The sequence below is a fragment of the Schistocerca piceifrons genome, chromosome 8 (assembly GCF_021461385.2).
Source record: "Schistocerca piceifrons isolate TAMUIC-IGC-003096 chromosome 8, iqSchPice1.1, whole genome shotgun sequence".
NCBI lineage: Eukaryota > Metazoa > Arthropoda > Insecta > Orthoptera > Acrididae > Schistocerca > Schistocerca piceifrons.
This window is the reverse complement of record NC_060145.1, coordinates 84,293,518-84,312,827: the sequence shown is the minus strand read 5'-3', so window position 1 is coordinate 84,312,827 and position 19,310 is coordinate 84,293,518. Positions and strand designations below refer to the sequence as shown.

Sequence of the window (19,310 nt, the reverse complement as noted above, 5' to 3'; positions counted from 1 at the left end):
GAAGACATTGAAAAAGATATGATTGTCGGAAGCACAGACTCAGAATACAGGAAAGTCAAAACAACCTTTGGTGACATTAAAAGCAACGGTGGTAACATTAAGAGTGCAACGGGAATTCCACTGTTAAATGCAGAGGAGAGAGCAGATAGGTGGAAAGAATACATTGAAAGCCTCTATCAGGGTGAAGATTTATCTGATGTGATAGAAGAAGAAACAGGAGTCGATTTAGAAGAGATAGGGAACCCAGTATTAGAATCGAAATTTAAAGGAGCTTTGGAGCACTTACGGTCAAATAAGGCAGAAGGGATAGATAACATTCCATCAGAATTTCTAAAATCATTGGGGGAAGTGGCAACAAAACGACTATTCACGTTGGTGTGTAGAATATATGAGTCTGGCGATGTACCACCTGACTTTCGGAAAAGCATCATCCACACAATTCCGAAGACGGCAAGAGCTGACAAGTTTGAGAATTATCGCACAATCAGCTTAACAGCTCATGCATCGAAGCTGCTTACAAGAATAATAAACAGAAGAATGGAAAAGATAATTGAGAATGCGCAAGCAAGGCTAAAGAAAAATCAAGACACTTTCATAGGATTTGTCGACCCGGAGAAAGCGTTCGACAATATAAAATGGTGCAAGCTGTTCGAGATTCTGAAAAAAGTAGGGGTAAGCTATAGGGAGAGAAGGGTCATATACTATATGTACAACAACCAAGAGGGAATAATAAGAGTGAACGATCAAGAACGAAGTGCTCGTATTAAGAAGGGTGTAAGACAAGGCTGTAGCCTTTCGCCCCTACTCTTCAATCTGTACATCGAGGAAGCAATGATGGAAATAAAAGAAAGGTTCAGGAGTGGAATTAAAATACAAGGTGAAAGGATATCAATGATACGATTCGCTGATGACATTGCTATCCTGAGTGAAAGTGAAGAAGAATTAAATGATCTGCTGAACGGAATGAACAGTCTAATGAATACACAGTATGGTTTGAGAGTAAATCAGAGAAAGACGAAGGTAATGAGAAGTAGTAGAAATGAGAACAGCGAGAAACTTAACATCAGGATTGATGGTCACGAAGCCAATGAAGTTAAGGAATTCTGCTACCTAGGCAGTAAAATAACCGATGACGGACGGAGCAAGGCGGACATCAAAGGCAGACTCGCTATGGCAAAAAAGGCATTTCTGGCCAAGAGAAGTCTACTAATATCAAATACCGGCCTTAACTTGAGGACGAAATTTCTGAGGATGTACGTCTGGAGTACATCATTGTATGGTAGTGAAACATGGACTGCGGGAAAACCGGAACAGAAGAGAATCGAAGCATTTCAGATGTGGTGCTATAGACGAATGTTGAAAATTAGGTGGACTGATAGGGTACGGAGTGAGGAGGCTCTACGCAGAATCGGAGAGGAAAGGAATATGTGGAAAACACTGATAAGGAGAAGGGACAGGATGATAGGACATCTGCTAAGACATGAGGGAATGACTTCCATGGTACTAGAGGGAGCCGTAGAGGGCAAAAAGTGTAGAGGAAGACAGAGATTGGAATACGCCAAGCAAATAATTGAGGACGTAGGTTGCAAGTGCTACTCTGAGATGAAAAGGTTAGCACAGGAAAGGAATTTGTGGCGGGCCGCATCAAACCAGTCAGCAGACTGTTGACCAAAAAAAAAAGTTTCCTTATTTCCTTATTTCACCGCGAAGGAAACGATCTATTGATACGTAATCAGCATGGTTTCAGAAAACATCGTTCTTGTGCAACGCAGCTAGCTCTTTATTCGCACGAAGTACTGGCCGCTATCGACAGGGGATCTCAAGTTGATTCCGTATTTCTAGATTTCCGGAAAGCTTTTGACACCGTTCCTCACAAGCGACTTCTAATTAAGCTGCGGGCCTATGGGGTATCGTCTCAGTTGTGCGACTGGATTCGTGATTTCCTGTCAGGAAGGTCGCAGTTCGTAGTAATAGACGGCAAATCATCGAGTAAAACTGAAGTGATATCAGGTGTTCCCGAGGGAAGCGTCCTGGGACCTCTTCTGTTCCTGATCTGTATAAATGACCTGGGTGACAATCTGAGCAGTTCTCTTAGGTTGTTCGCAGATGATGCTGTAATTTACCGTCTAGTAAGGTCATCCGAAGACCAGTATCAGTTGCAAAGCGATTTAGAAAAGATTGCTGTATGGTGTTGCAGGTGGCAGTTGACGCTAAATAGCGAAAAGTGTGAGGTGATCCACATGATTTCCAAAAGAAATCCGCTGGAATTCGATTACTCGATAAATAGTACAATTCTCAAGGCTGTCAATTCAAGTAAGTACCTGGGTGTTAAAATTACGAACAACTTCAGTTGGAAAGACCACATAGATAATATCGTGGGGAAGGCGAGCCAAAGGTTGCGTTTCATTGGCAGGACACTTAGAAGATGCAACAAGTCCACTAAAGAGACAGCTTACACTACACTCGTTCGTCCTATGTTAGAATATTGCTGCGCGGTGTGGGATCCTTACCAGGTGGGATTAACGGAGGACATCGAAAGGGTGCAAAAAAGGGCAGCTCGTTTTGTATTATCACGTAATAGGGGAGAGAGTGTGGCAGATATGATACGCTAGTTGGGATGGAATTCATTAAAGCAAAGACGTTTTTCGTCGCGGCGTGATCTATTTACGAAATTTCAGCCACCAACTTTCTCTTCCGAATGTGAAAATATTTTGTTGAGCCCAACCTTCATAGGTAGGAATGATCTTCAAAATAAAATAAGAGAAATCAGATCTCGAAGAGAAAGGTTTAGGTGTTTGTTTTTCCCGCGCGCTTTTCGGGAGTGGAATGGTAGAGAGATAGTATGATTTTGGTTCGATGAACCCTCTGCCAAGCAGTTAAATGTGAATTGCAGAGTAATCGTGTAGATGTAGATGTAATCCCCATAACTGTTAATACATGAGGTGACAAAAGTTATGGGATACCTCATAATAACATGCCCAGTGTAGTGCAGCTGCTCGACTTGGGATGTAGTCAACTAGCCGTTGGAAGTCCCCTGCAGAAATATTGAACCACGTTGCCTCTTCAACAGTCCGCAATTGTAAAAGTGTTTTCGATGCAGGATTTTGTGAACGATCTGATCTCTCGATTATGTCCCATAAACGTTCGATGCGATTCATGTCAGGCGATCTGGATGGCCAAATAATTCACTCGATTTGTCCAGAATGTTCTTCAAACAAGTCTAGAACAATTGTGGCCCCGTTACATGAGGCATTTTCATCCAGAAAAGTTCCATCGTTGAAAACATCCCCCAGGCTGTGGCAAAGCCATGTCTCCGCAATATCCTTTCTTCCGGGCGTGCTAGTTCTGCAAGGTTCGCAGGAGAGCTTCTGTATAGTTTGGAAGGTAAGAGACGAAGTAGTGGCGGAACTGAAGCTGTGAGGACGGATCGTGAGTAGTGCTTAGATAGCTCAGTCGGTAGACCACTTGCCCGCGAAAGGCAAAGGTCCCGAGTTCGAGTTTCGATCTGCAAGGAAGTTTCATATCAGCACACACTCCGCTGCAGAGTGAAAATTTCATGCTGGAAGTTCCATCGCTGTTTGCGCACATGAAGTCTCCTAGTAGCCGAACATAACCACTTCCAGTCAATGATCTGTTTAGTTGGACCAGAGGGCCCAGTCCTTGTAAATACAGTCCACACTATTATGCAGCCACCAACAGCTTGCACATGGCTTATTGATAACCTGAGTCCATGGTTGAATGAGTTCTGCGCCACACTCGAACCTCACCATCAGCTCTTACCAACCGACATCGCATCTGATCAAACCACGACACGGCTTTCCAGCTGTCAAGGTCCAATCGATATGGCCACGTGCCCAGGTTGGGCGCTGCAGGCTATGTCGTGTTGTTAGCAGAGGCACTAGGGTCGGTCATCCACAGCCACACCACCCCAAGCCCAAATTTCGCAGCACTGTCCTAACTGATACTCTCGTCGTACGTCCCACCTTGATTTCAGCGGTTATTTCAAGCTGTGCTGCTTGTCTGTTAGCACTGGAAACTATATGCAAATGTCGCTGCTCTCGGTCATTAAGTGAAGGCCGTCGGCCACTATGTTGTCCGCAGTGGAGGTAATGCGTGAAATGTTGTTTCCTCGGTACACTCTTGACACTGTGGACCTCGGAATAGTGACTTCCCTAACTATTTCCGAAGTGGAATATCCCATGGGTCTAGCTCCAACCACCATTCCGTGTTAGAAGTCTCTTAATTCCCGTCGTGCTCAAATGGTTCAAATGGCTCTGAGCACTATGGGACTTAACATCTGAGGTCATCAGTCCACTAGAACTTAGAACTACTTAAACCTAACTAACCTAAGGACATCACACACATCCATGGCTGAGGCAGGATTCCAACCTGCGACTGTAGCAGTCAGGCTGGTCCGGACTGAAGCGCCCAGAACCGCTCGGCCACCGTGGCCGGCTCCCGTCGTGTGATCATAATCAGAATCCGCCTTCGCATGACCCATCTGAGTACAAATGACAGCTCCGCATTGCCCTTTTATAGCTTGTATACGCAATACTACCAACGTCTGGCAATCTGATCGCTATCCCATGATTTTTATCATCTCAGTGTATCTCACTTTGAAACAAAACAGTCGATGCCTTTACGAAAAAATGTTTTCGGTTGCGTACTGAACCATAATTGTACCCAGGCATGCACCTCTTCTCCGAAGCAATGTGGTCGGGCCTACATGTTGCCAAGATTGTTTCGACTACGTTACAAAATTTCCGCTGGGAAGCCCTTACACATCCTCCATTCAGTTCCACTTTTTTTCCCACGCGTATTCCGTATTTTGGGTGCCCTAAAGGAAGACGTACGTGGCTGTCGATTTGCTTCGGACGAAGAGATGGACGCCTGTCTACAATCTTGGGTCCGTAGGAAGCTGCAAACATTTTTGTATGAAGGTGTTGACCGTTTTTTCTCATAACGGAAAATGTTTGTTAACAGTTATGACAGTTACTTCTGAGGGAATAAACAGTTCACCCACTTTTTTGCATGTGTGTCGTTTCCATTTGAGTGCCCCTTATATGTAAAAAATAATTTTTACACTGCGGTAGTGGTTATTAACCGAAACCAGTAGTAATAATAAAGCACCTTCAGATGTGTCTAATGAATTTCATAAAAAGCGTTATTTTTCAATCCAAAAATGGTTGTGAACGTTACAATATTAAGAAATCCGATTAGCAGAAAAATTTTGCCAGTGAAAGACCTCCCTGTTCCTCCATTGTATAGTTATACTTTACTTCCTTACTTTTGCCTTTCTAGCAATGTACATAATTGTTAATGAAACCTACCTCAGCTGTATCTTTTTTCACATTTTTTATATTACGATCGGTTTCGTGTCTTTGAACATAGCAAGGTTGCCGAGTTGCCCTGAAGTGAAGGCGGTGTGGCGGTCTGTAACATTACATACGACTACCAGACCGTCTATGTCTCGACTTCAACACATATCGACAACCTGGAGGTTGTTCGAAGAAACGAAACAGGTCGTAACACAATAAATGTGTAAAAATGTAGCTAAGGCTGTTTTCATTAATCTTTAACATTAATACCAGCTGTGGGCTCAACGTGATCAAGATTATTTGCTGTAGATAGTCTCTTCTCTTCTCGTTTCCTGGATTTCATGACAACTTCATGACAGCGTTAATCATTTCCAGCCGCTAATGAAAGGGCATGAGATATTCCGCAGGCTGAATCTTTGAGCAGTGAAACGAAGCGGAAAATAAACGAAAATGAGCTTTCTGCTATGGTTGCGTCATTCACTAACTACACTCATGCTCATAAATTAAGGATAATTGCACAATGTGGTGCCACACAACGTGGCACTACACAAAATTGTAGCTAATGGCATAGACACATAGGAAACACATACGACACAGATCTGCAAGTCCACGGTATTCGTGATAAGTTGAGAAAACCGTCCCGAAACACATGTGCTACAAAACGCCACTGTTTCCTGCGCTTGTACCCCGACGTCAATATGGGATATGATCACTATGCACGCGTACACAGGCCGCACAACGCGTTGGCATACTCTGGATCAGGTGATCGAGCAGCTGCTGGGGTATAGCGTCCCATTCTTGCACCAGTGCCTGTTGGAGCTCCTAAAGTGTCCTAGGGGTTTGAAGACGTGCAGTGGTACGTCGACCGAGAGCATCCCAGACGTGCTCGATCGGGTTTAGGTCTGGAGAACAGGCAGGCCACTCCATTCACCCGATATATTCTGTTTCAAGGTACTCCTCCACGATGGCAGCTCAGTGGGGCCGTGCGCCATCATCCATAAGGAGGATGATGGGACCCACAGCACCCTGAAAAGGCGGAAATTCTGGTGCTAAATGACGTCCCGATACACCTGACCTGTTACAGTTCCTCTGTCAAAGACACGCAGGGGTGTACGTGCACCAATCATAATACCACCCTACACCACCAAACTACGACCTCCATAGAGGTCCCTTTCAAGGACATTCAGGGGTTGGTATCTGGTTTCCGGTACACGCCAGATGAAAACCCGGCGAGAATCACTGTTCAGACTATACCTGGACTCGTTCGTGAACATGACCTCGGACCACTGTTTCAATGACCATGTACTGTGTTCTTGACACCAGGCTTTACGGGCTCTCCTGTGACCAGGGGTCAGTGGAATGCACCTTGCAGCTCTCCGGGCGAATAAACTATGTCTGTTCAGTCGTCTATAGACGGGGTGTCGAGACAACTGTCCCAGTGGCTGCGGTAAAGTCCCGAGCGAGGCTACCTGCAGTACTCTGTGGCCGTCAGCGGGCAGTGATGGTGAGATATCGGTCTTCTTGTGGTGTTCACACTGTGAACGTCCCGTACCTTAGCGCCTGGACACGTTTCCTGTCTGCTGGAATCGTTGCCATAATCTTGAGATCACACTTTGTGGCACACGGAGGGCCTGTGCTACGACCTACTGTGTTTGACCAGCCTCCGGTCGCCCTAGTATTCTACCCCTCATAACGTCATCAATATATGTTTTTTGAGCCATTTTCAACACACAGTCACCATTAGCACGTCTGAAAACGTCTGCACACTTACTCGCTGCACCGCACTCTGACATGTACCAAAACACCTCTGCGTATGTGGACTGCTGCCAGCACCACCCTGCGACGACCGCAGGTCAAGTGCACCACATGGTCATACCCCGAGGTGATTTAAACACGCAAACCGCCCACCAGAGTGTTGTTTCACAATGTAACAGCGTTATCCTTGATTTATGAGCATGAGTGTAGCATTAACGACCGCGGAATTCACACGATCCAGAATGAAAAAAGAAGATTCTAAATACAGGGAAAGATCTTTAATATAGCCGTCCGGAGTGGCCGTGCTGTTCTAGGTGCTACAGTCTGGAACCTAGCGACCGCTACGGTCACAGGTTCGAATCCTGCCTCGAGCATGGCTGTGTGTGATGTCCTTAGGTTAGTTAGGTTTAATTAGCTCTAAGTTCTAGGCGACTGATAACCTCAGAAGTTAAGTCGCATAGTGCTCAGAGCCATTTGAACCAACCATTTTTTCTGTAACATATGACGATGTGAAAAGGAAATTGATAGTACCAGATAAAATGACACCAGAGAACTACGCTACCCTGTCACTTGAATGTGACATGTGTCAAAATCCACTGGTAGCGCGGACCGCTGTAAGTCAGAAAGGTTCTGGAAGGTATCGTCGGGGATATGAATCCATGGCGGCTCCAATACCAAGGTCAACTGCACTAGAGTTCTTGGTTGAGGATCTACGGCGCGAATAGGCCGATGAGGAGTTTGGTGGCCATGGGAGCATGATAAACTCATGCTGGTGCTCTTCGGAGACGCACGTACACTAAGAGCTGTGTGACACGTTGCACTATTGTGGTGCTATCGTGCAGAAGAAAAACAAACTGCATGTATTGCCATAGTCTCCAGAGACCGATTCGTACTTGTGTTGATCCATTATCCATTCCAGAATGAAGAAATCACGCAGAGTATGCCACGAACACATTCTACAGTCCATAACGCTCCCTCCTGCGGCCTTGACCCTTCCGGCGATTGCTGCACGGTGTTTGTTTTCAGACGTTTCACGCCGTTACACACCAACACGGGAAAAAGAAACCTGTCGCCACTCAGTGCAAGTCCAGCTGCGGTAATGGCGTGCAAATTCCAACCTATGAACAGCAGTCAGCGTGGGTGCATGAATCAGGCGCCTCATGCGGATCCCCATACGCAGCAAATTTCGCTGAACGGTCGTTCGTGAGACACTGTTGGTAGCCCCTTGGTCCATCTGGGCGGTCAGATGCTCAACAGCTGCACGTCTATTCACCCGTACACATCTCTGCAGCTGTCGCTCACCCCTGTCATTTGTGGCCCGTGATGCACCATTTTGACACGGTACGCTACTGCTTGCAAACTTAAGAAGTTTCGAAAAGACTTCCACCCTTTGCCAATGAGCCCGCCCTTTTTGGACATCAGGTAAACCGCTTCGTTTGCCCACGAACACAATGACTGCACTGTTGTCTGCATCCTCGGAAAATGTTACTCCTAGTGCTGCCACCTTTCGTCTATGAGTCGTTATTGCACGCTGACGTCGAACAAAGGCGGTGGTCACATTAATGTGATTGGACCATGTAGTTATATCTCAAAAATGTAGTGTTTACGAAAGTGATAAGTGCTTTAATAACGTCCATTGAAGCTGTGAAATTTTATAGTCACAACAAGTACGAGGAGTTTTTTGGGAATTTGCTGTTACGGTGGCCTGATGTTGGCCTGCTGTTACGGTGTCCTGATGTTGGCCTGCTGTTACGGTGGCCTGATGTTGGCCTGCTGTTACGATGGCCTGATGTTGACCTGCTGTGACAGTGGCCTGATGTTGGCCTGCTGTCACGGTGGCCTGATGTTGGCCTGCTGTTACGGTGTCCTGATGTTGGCCTGCTGTTATGGTGGCCTGATGTTGGCCTGCTGTTACGATGGCCTGATGTTGACCTGCTGTTACAGTGGCCTGATGTTGGCCTGCTGTTACGGTGGCCTGATGTTGGCCTGCTGTTACGATGCCCTGATGTTGGCCTGCTGTTACGGTGGCCTGATGTTGGCCTGCACAGGGACGAGAGCACAGGCTTACTCATCGCCGAGGTTCTGACCATTATAAGGGAGAAACGCCATATTGAGAACAGGGGCACATCGTAATCCTGCGTCAGCCAACGGAGAAAAACTAATGGATGCCTGCAATATTCTGTGTCGGAGACTTGCAGCAGGCGCACTAGGGAGCTATCATCCCATGCGTAGGCTGCCCTTAACTCAAGAACGGCTGTGTCTGGTGCGGTGCCGTGACTGTGGAGTTTGGACTGTTCGTGAAAGGCGTCGCATTCTGTCCAGCGATGAATCGCGGTTCTGCATAACACCGGACGACTATCGTCGACGAGTACGGAGGCGACATGACGTGAGGTTCCGTTCTTCCAATATTTTGGATGAAAGCAGCGGTGTTACTCCTGGCGTCTTGGTATAGATGGCCATCACGTGTGAGATTAGGATCACTGCTGGTGTTACTGAGGGAACTCCGACGGTGCAACGATATGTCAGGGACTTACTGCGTCTTCATGTGTCAAACCTGACGCGACAGGCTTGCTGCAACTACTCAGAAAATTTAGAGAACCGGCATTTGAAGCTGACTGCCGAACGATTCTACTGCCGCCAACATACATTGCGCATAAGTACCACGAAGATAAGATACGAGAAATCAAGGCTCATATGAAAATACAAACAGTCGCTTTTCCCGCGCTGTTTTTGCGAGTGAAACAGGACAGGGAATGACTAGTAGTGGAACAGGGTACCCTCCGCTACCAACCATACGGTGGCTTGCGGAGTATCTACGATACAGTCATACAAAATGTCAATAGATGCCCGTACAAACTTGTGCTTCACGGAAGATGGCATCCCTGTCAATGGACCGCTACCCCAACGATGACATCAGAGCGCTTCTCAAACGGGGTGGTGTCTGCTGTGTAGTCCCACATACACCATCACTGTGTACGCTGCCACAGGCGGTGCAGTATGGCCTACCAGACATTTTGCAGTGGAGACCACAGGAAGAATGGAAGCAGGACACATACACTACTGGCCATTAAAATTGCTACACCAAGAAGAAATGCAGATCATAAACGGGTATTCATTGGACAAATATATTATACTACAACTGACATGTGATTACATCTTCACGCAATTTGGGTGCATAGATCCTGAGAAATCAGTACCCAGAACAACCACCTCTGGCCGTAATAACGGCCTTGATACGCCTGGGCATTGAGTCAAACAGAGCTTGCATGGCGTGTACAGGTACAGCTGCCCATGCAGCTTCAACACGATACCACAGTTCATCAAGAGTAGTGACTGGCAAATTGTGACGAGCTAGTTGCTCTGCCACCATTGACCAGACGTTTTCAGTTGGTGAGAGATCTGGAGAACGTGCTGTCCAGGGCAGCAGTCGAACATTTTCTGTATCTAGAAAGGCGCGTACAGGACCTGGAACATGCCGCCGTGCATTATCATGCTGTAATGTAGGGTTTCGCAGGGATCGGCTGGTTCAAATGGCTCTGAGCACTATGGGACTTAACATCTGTGGTCATCAGTCCCCTAGAACTTAGAACTACTTAAACCTAACTAAACTAAGGACATCACACACATCCATGCCCGAGGCAGGATTCGAACCTGCGACCGTAGCAGTCGCGCGGTTCCGCAGGGATCGAATGAAGAGTAGAGTCACGGGTCGTAACACATCTGAAATGTAATGTCCACTGTTCAAAGTGCCGTCAATGCGAACAAGAGGTGACCGAGACGTTTAACCAATGCAACTCCACACCATCACGCCGGACAATACGCCAGTATGGCGATGACGAAAACACGCTTCCAATGTGCGTTCACCGCGATGTCGCCAACACGGATGCGACCATCATGATACTGTAACAGAACCTGGATTCATCCGAAAAAATGGCGTTTGCCATTCGTGGACCCAGGTTCGTCGTTGAGTACACCATCGCAGGCGCTCCTGTCTGTGATGCAGCATCAAGGGTAATCGCAGCCATGGTCTCCGAGCTGATATTCCATGCTCCTGCAAACGTCGTCGAACTGTTCGTGCAGATGGTTGTTACCCTGCAAACATCCCCATCTGTTGACTCAGGGATCGAGACGTGGCTGCACGGTCCGTTACAGCCATATGTATAAGATATCTGTCATCTCGACTGATAACGATACGAGGCCGTTGGGATCCAGCACGGGGTTCCGTATTACCTTCCTGAACCCACCGATTACATATTCTGCTAACAGTCATTGGATCTCGACCAACGCGAGCAGCAATGTCGCGATACGATAAACGGCAACCGCAATCGCGATAGGCTACTTTATCAAAGTCGGAAACGAGATGGTACGCATTTCTCCTCCTCATGTCAGCACGTTGTAGGTGTCGCCACCGGCGCCAACCTTGTGTGAGTGCTCTGAAAAGCTAATCATTTGCATATCACAGCATCTTCTTCCTGTCGGTTAAATTTCGCGTCTGTAGCACGTCATCTTCGTGGTGTAGCAAATTTAATGGCCAGTGGTGTATAGAGACAGTCGCCTTTCCCTCGCTGTATTTCCGAGTGAAACAGGCAAGGACATGACTAGTAATGGAACATGGTACCCTCCGCCACACACCATACAGTGGCTTGCGGAGTATCTACGATACAATCACACCAAATGTCAATAGGTGCCCGTACGAACTTTATCTGCACAGAATATGGCATCCCTGTCAATGGACAACTACGCCAACGATGACGTCAGAGCGCCTATCAAAAGGGGTGGTCCCATATCCAACATCACTGTGTACACAGCCACAGGCGGTGCAGCATGGCCTACCAGACACTTTACAGTAGAGACCACAGGAAGAATGGAAGCAGGACATATAATATCCCGTGGTCCGTACTATCGGGTAGGAATCGTGAATCGACCAGCTGACCGTATACAGATGTAGACAGTACTGCGTTGCCATTTTTCAACAGGAAAATATTCGTCCACGTCTGGTACGTGTTTCAACAAAGCATCTGCAGGACGCTGGTATTCCTATAGAACAAGTCTGGCACTAGCTCAGACGTCACTTCGGTTTCACTGTCACGGAACAGGATATCAGCGAACTGATACAAGAGTTGTAGGACTCAATCAGTGCGTGCATCCGTACCGAGTACGATGGCGTGTCCTGCTGATAAGTGGGCTCATACTGCCAAGTTCTCTAAATCTGAATCAACGCTGTAATCATCTCGTGAAGTTTCGTTTCTTTTCGTCGTACTGTTCTGTGTGCCTCAAGTTTTTGCTTTTCTGTGTTTATCAGGCAGTGTAATTTAAGGATAAACAGAGAAACGACGATGGAGCCAAAAGAATAGCACAACGACAAATAAAGACTTGCTCAACATCAAAGTTGGGAAAGAAGCCGTAATTCTATAATCGAGAGGGTTTGATTTATTTAATTCCGGTCTTGGTTCACAATTTTTATTTGTAATCAGATAATTAGTTTCAGTCGCTAATGACCATCTCCACTCTACATCTACATCATACTCTGCAAGCCACCTAATGATGTGTGGTGAAGGGTACTCTCCTTACCACTACCCGATCCCTCCAACCCTGTCCCACCCTCGAATAGTGCGTGGGAAGAATGATTGTCGGTAAGCCTCTGAATTGGCTCTAATTTCTAGAATTTTCTCCTAGTGGTCAATACTCGAGATGTATGTGGGGGGAAGCACTACGTTGTCCGACACCTCTTGAGAAATGCTGTCCCGAAGTTTCAGTAGTAAATCTCTCCGTGATGCACAACGTCTCTCTTGTAACGTCTGCCAGTGGAGTTTGTTAAGCATCAACTGTAAACATTCACTCTTTTCGTATTAAAGACGTAATATAGTTAAAGCTGTTTAGTGCGTCAGACATTGTTTATATTCCCACTATGCGTTTCGGTGGTTCACACTTTTTCCCACAGCAGCAGACCAACCAAAAAAAAAAAAAAAAATAACAAAGAAAACTGCAGTATATATTTCGCCTATTTCTGGTAGTAAAATTGGTTATGGAACATGACAAAGTTAAAAAACATATGTTTTTAATAGTAAAGTGTGCTTACAAGTGAAGTAGAATCGTAAATATGCGGCATACTGCTATTTGTTGCTCTTCGTTGTACATTATGTTTGGATTACTTCAGACAAAGATGTTTCACATCTCAGAGGTTACGTTTACACATGAGTGAGGAGTACATACAACAAATAGAAGTATGCATCGTCTTTTCGATTCCACTCCTGTTGCAAATACACTTTACTCTTACAAATTCATTTTTTTAAACTTTAAATCAGTTTCCTCATCAACAAAAACAGGAAACATAACCTGCTTAGCAGCATTTTGTGTGCTGCTGTGAAAAGGCGCCTGTGCTCTACACAAATACCAGGAACACAACGCAGTTCTCCAGCTGAAGATGATAGTGTGAACCATCGAAACGCGTAGGTAAAAACAATCAGTAAGTAGCGCAATAAACTGTTTTATTCGTATTTAGGGACGAACTATTCAGAAAGACTTAAGCTATGGTCGGAGTTGGCGAACATCTAAATTACCTGAGGATGCGATATTGCCTCCCAAATGCATTGTAATTATTCAGAAAGAGTTAAAACCAATATAGTCACTGTTACTGTGTTCAGAGAACAACCGGAACTTACCTTCTCTCAGAGACGAGTAGCTGGTCTCCTTGCGGCATGCCTTGGAAGCCTTCAGAACTTCAAACTGCACGCAGTACCTGCAACAAGACAACAGTGGCATCAAGGAACGACATCCTCGCGTACAAACAAACTTCTACTAACACGCATACTGTACGGAATTCTTAACCGTTCTTCAAAGTGGTGAGCGCTCATATTTACATTAGAGAGACTGGACTACGTAGCCATATAGTAAATGTAGCTTGAAACAAAGGTATGCTATCCATTTGGTGTTAGGCTTCGTACTCCATCACATTCTCTGTGCTGGCCATATTTCAGATGCTTCAATGAATAGGCGAAAGCCTCCTCAACAGTTCAATATTCCGCAGAATATGTTTCAAAATTGTATATATGTCCTTTTCTTGTTTTGTATTTTCAGTGTCTTTATAGGTAGCCATGTGTACAGAAAAAAAAGATATTTGTGTAGTAATATTATTTTCAATTTATAAATGTAAGCTCTGTGTATTTCTAGACACTTCTCCATCAGTGAATATTTTATCCGTGTAACAAAAATTTGTGAGCATAAGAGAAACAGTTGATGAGTAGAGTCAGTCTAACAACAGGAATCGAAAGTGTTAAGACGACTGGATGTGAACGATTAGTTGACTTATGAAAAGTAATGTATTTGTGTATTGGGAAACTGTTTTAGTACTGGCGGAAAGAGAAGTTTGGAAGATATCAGGGACAGCCATGAGACGGAGAACGTTGTCATTTACAAGGAAGATGCGTGTAGATCTCGAAACATTTTGAATTATGTTTGCTATAATTTGCTAATACTTCAAGAAACAGATTTTATTTTCCAAGATCGACGCAGAAGAGGTAGTCACAAGTGTTGAAGGCATTGTACAAGAGGGAAGAAATTATAAGATGATTCATTTCTTGTTCAAAGGTTTGAAATGTGTGTGAATTCCTAAGGGACCAAACTGCTGAAGTCATAGGTCCCTAGACTTACACACTATTGAGACAAACTTAACCGACCTTACGGTAATAACAACACACACAGCCTTGCCCGAGGGAGGACTCGAACTTCCGGCGGGAGGGGCCACGCAATCCGTGACATGGCGCCTCAAACCACTCAGCCACTCCGCGCTGCCTTCAAAGGTATTATTGACGTTAGCCATATCTTGGCACTGAAATGTATCATAGATAAGGGGGAAAATTTTGCGCCAGGCCCGGAATCGAACCCGGATTTCCCGCTTAATGTGAGTAACCGTCACTCCTTCTGCCTTGAAACACTTCTAAATTTAGTACTTTACCATTAAAAAAAAAAAAAAGTATTTCTGTTACGAGTCATGCATAGTACTAAATCGAATTTTACGCTTCGCTAACCCAACCTGGGACCCCCTTACGCTAGAGGGCTTCGAATTGTAGCGTGAAACATGGCGGTGCGTTACGTAGCTGCATCGGTGCGTGAGAAACATCGGGTTGTAATCGAGTCTCTAACTACAGAAAAAGCGTCTCCAACTGAAATCCGTAGAGGAATCAAAGCTACGTACGATGGTGATTGTATCGACATCAGTAATGTTCGAAGTTCGGTTGTCGTGCTCCTAATGAACGGGCGTTAAGCGTAACCTGTGTGGCAGAGCACGGAGTAGACGATTACGAACGGCAACCGACTCATCGGAATCGGGCCCATGAACGCGTCAGAGAAAATCGTCGGATAACACAGACACAGCTCTCAGGCAAGTGTAGCATATGACGAGAGCATTTACACGCCATCAATGCGGTACACAAAAATCTCTGCGCACGGTGGGTGCCTCGAATGCTCACTTCTGAAATGAAACAGGGGAGACTGGACATCCGTCACCCATTTCTCTTGCTTTTTGAGTGTGGGAGCGACGTGTTCCTTATCAACATAGGATGAAAGATGCGTTCACTATTTTGACCCCGAAAACAGGAGAGCATCGAACTATTTCCGTCAAAAAGGCTCATCGACGCCTCTGCAGGACCATGCCATCAGCAGGTAGTCATTCTCACAGTGTTCTGTGATGTTCAGGTTGTGGTGCATTTGGAATTCAAGTCAAAATGCAAGGTACTGCGAGAGCCTCAGAAAACTAGAAGTACGAATTAGAAGAATTCGTCCACACATGGACAATTCCACAACACACACATATGCATCAATCCCACGCCTTGCGTTCACTGCCATCGATCGACCTTCGTACAGTCTCTACTTGGTGCCATCCGATTCTCATCTGTTTCCTAAACTTAAAGAACACTTTGGAGGACACCACTTTGATAATTATGCAGCTGGAGAAGCAGAGGTGAGGTTGTGGCTGAGTCAACAAAGTCAGACATTCTACAGTGACGGTATCAATAAACTGGTCTCTCGTTGGCAGAAATGTGTTCCTCACCAGGATGACGATGTCGAAAAATAAGTATACAGATATGAAGAAGAAAGATGCAGAATGTTAAGAGTTTTCACACACAAAAAATTGGAGGTGTTACTTTTCAGCACTTCCTTGTAGGCTATCATCGATTTCTTATTTCTGAAATAAGAATATCTGCTTCGCTGGCCTGTTTTTTTACTCATTCGGTAGAGGCGTCCAATGACGATAAATCTACGCAGTGCTATCGCTTCTAATACTTTATATTTTCGTAGATCTCCTAGTTACTTCTGATTTTCCAAACATACGTAGTTTGTATTGCACCCAATATTTTTCTAGTAATCAATTTTTTCATTTGAATCCATCTAATGAAAATGTGAATAAAAATATCGGCTAAGGACTACAAAGGGCTAATACTATTGTTAGGGTTTGTAGTATTACTACTGCTGTTGCTACTGCTGCTAATTATTTAACGATAACCACAATAATAATAACAATAATCACAATTAGTATTATTATTATTACCATCATCATTATTATTATTGGCGGTAGAAGCAGCAACACCAGCATTAGTAGCAAACCCTATTAACAATATTATCTACTATTAGTCCTCAGTCGGTGTTGTTATTCACATTGTCGTGAGATTCATTCAGTTCCTGTTTCAAATAATTTTTAAGTCTATCACTATCATTTGATCACTGTTTATTATATTCGAATTACTGTCATTTTCAGTAACTCTGATGTAAAAGCTACTAGTTCTATGATACAGTGATCCTAAGGCGCTAATCGGTTCAGGCTTACTTTAAGTTTTACGTTCAGTATTAAATTGTGAACATTTTTAAAAAAAAATAGATTTATATATAGAGGACAAATGTAAGGATGTAGAGGCTTATCTCACTAGGGGTAAGATAGATGGTTCAAATGGCTCTGAGCACTATGGGACTTAACATCTCAGGTCATCAGTCCCCTAGAACTTAGAAATACTTAAACCTAACTAACCTAAGGACATCACACACATCCATGCCCGAGGCAGGATTCGAACCTGCGACCGTAGCGGTCGCGCGGTTCCGGACTGAAGTGCCTAGAACCGCTCGGCCACTCTGGCCGGCCGGTAAGATAGATACTGCCTACAGGAAAATTAAAAAGACCTTTGGAGAAAAGAGAACCACTTGCATGAATATCAAGAGCTCAGATGGAAACCCAGTTCTAAGCAAAGAACGGAAAGCAGAAAGGTGGAAGGAGTATATAGAGGGTCTATACAAGGGCGATGTACTTGAGGACAATATTATGGAAATGGAAGAGGATGTAGAGGAAGATGAAATGGGAGATATGATACTGCGTGAAGAGTTTGACAGAGCACTGAAAGACATAAGTCAAAACAAGGCCCTGGGTGTAGACAACATTCCATTAGAAATACTGACAGCCTTGGGAGAGCCAATCCTGACAAATCTCTACCATCTGGTGAGCAAAATGTATGAGACAGGCGCAATACCCACAGACTTCAAGAAGAATATAATAATTCCAATCCCAAAGAAAACAGGTGTTGACAGGTGTGAAAATTGTCGAACTATGAGTTTAATAAGTCACGGCTGCAAAATACTGACGCGAATTCTGTGCAGACGAATGGAAAAACTGGTAGAAGCAGACCTCGGGGAAGATCAGTTTGGATTTTGTAGAAATACTGGAACACGAGAGGCGATACTGACCCTACAACTTATCTTAGAAGCTAGATTATGAAAAGGCAAACCTACGTTTATAGCATTTGTAGACTTAGAGAAAGCTTTTGACAATGTTTTCAAATTCTGAAGGTGGCAGGGGTAAAATACAGGGAGAGAAAGGCTATTTACAATTTGTACAGAAACCAGATTGCAGTTATAAGAGTCGAGGGGCACGAAAGGGAAGCAGTGGTTGGGAAGGGAGTGAGACAGGGTTGTAGCCTCTCCCCAATGTTATTCAATCTGTATATTGAGCAAGCGGTAAAGGAAACAAAAGAAAAATTCGGAGTAGGTACTAAAATCCATGGAGAAGAAATAAAAACTTTGAGGTTCGCCGATGACATTGTAATTCTGACAGAGACAGCAAAGGACTTGGAAGAGCAGTTGAACGGAATGGACAGTCTCTTGAAAGGAAAGTATAAGATGAATGTCAACAAATGCAAAACGAGGATAATGGAATGTAGTCGAATTAAGTCGGGTGATGCTGAGGGAATTAGATTAGGAAATGAGACACTTAAAGTAGTAATGGAGTTTTGCGATTTGGGGAGCAAAATAACTGATGATGGTCGAAGTAGAGAGGATATAAAATGTAGACTGGCAATGGCAAGGAAAGCGTTTCTGAAGAAGAGAAATTTGTTAACATCGAGTATAGATTTAAGGGTCACGAAGTCGTTTCTGAAAGTATTTGAATGGAGTGTAGCCATGTATGGAAGTGAAACGTGGACGATAAATAGTTTGGACAAGAAGAGAATAGAAGCTTTCGAAACATGGTGTTACAGAAGACTGCTGAAGATTAGATAAGTAGATCACATAACTAATGAGGAGGTATTGAAAAGAATTGGGGAGAATAGGAGTTTGTGGCACAACTTGACTAGAAGATGGATCGGTTGGTAGAGCATATTCTGAGGCATGAAGGGATCACCAGTTTAGTATTGGAGGGCAGCGTGGAGGGTAAAAATCGCAGAGGGAGACCAAGAGATGAATACACTGAGCAGATTCAGAAAGATGTAAGCTGCAGTACGTACTGGGAGATGAAGCAGCTTGCACAGGATAGAGTAGCATGGAGAGCTGCATCAAACTAGTCTCAGGACTGAAGACCACAACAACAACAGATTTATATCTCTAAATTTGAGTGAGTTACGAAAGGCTGAATATTTGTGTTGGAAAAGGGTTGTCCTGAGGTACCGAGTTTTAAATTTTCACTTTATTACCATTTTGCAATTGGACATATTTCACAAAAAAATTCTGCATATAAATTGCCCTTAAAATGTCCTTTCAAAAATGGTACAGAGATTTTTTTCAAATTAACATTACATATTTATTGGTTAACCCCTCCAGACCTATAGCACATTACAGTGCAGATAAATTTAAAACCAAGTAAACTGGCCCCAAACTGAGAGAAATTAGCGTACCACGTGCTGCAGTTTTAGAAAGAATATTGACATTTTTATTGTATGTTATGGTCAACTGCAAATTGGCAATATGTGTAGGCACCACTTG

The 19,310-nt window shown here is 44.5% G+C and overlaps 1 protein-coding gene across 1 annotated transcript in view; it reads right to left on the bottom strand.

Annotated features, from left to right (window-relative positions):
- The window catches only part of LOC124712088 (somatomedin-B and thrombospondin type-1 domain-containing protein-like), a 317,554-nt gene that overhangs the window by 19,587 nt on the left and 278,657 nt on the right, over positions 1-19,310 (bottom strand). The window contains exon 3 of the mRNA XM_047242384.1: positions 13,736-13,812. Within this exon, the coding sequence (XP_047098340.1) occupies positions 13,736-13,812 (77 nt within the window). The remainder of the gene's footprint in view (positions 1-13,735; positions 13,813-19,310) is intronic.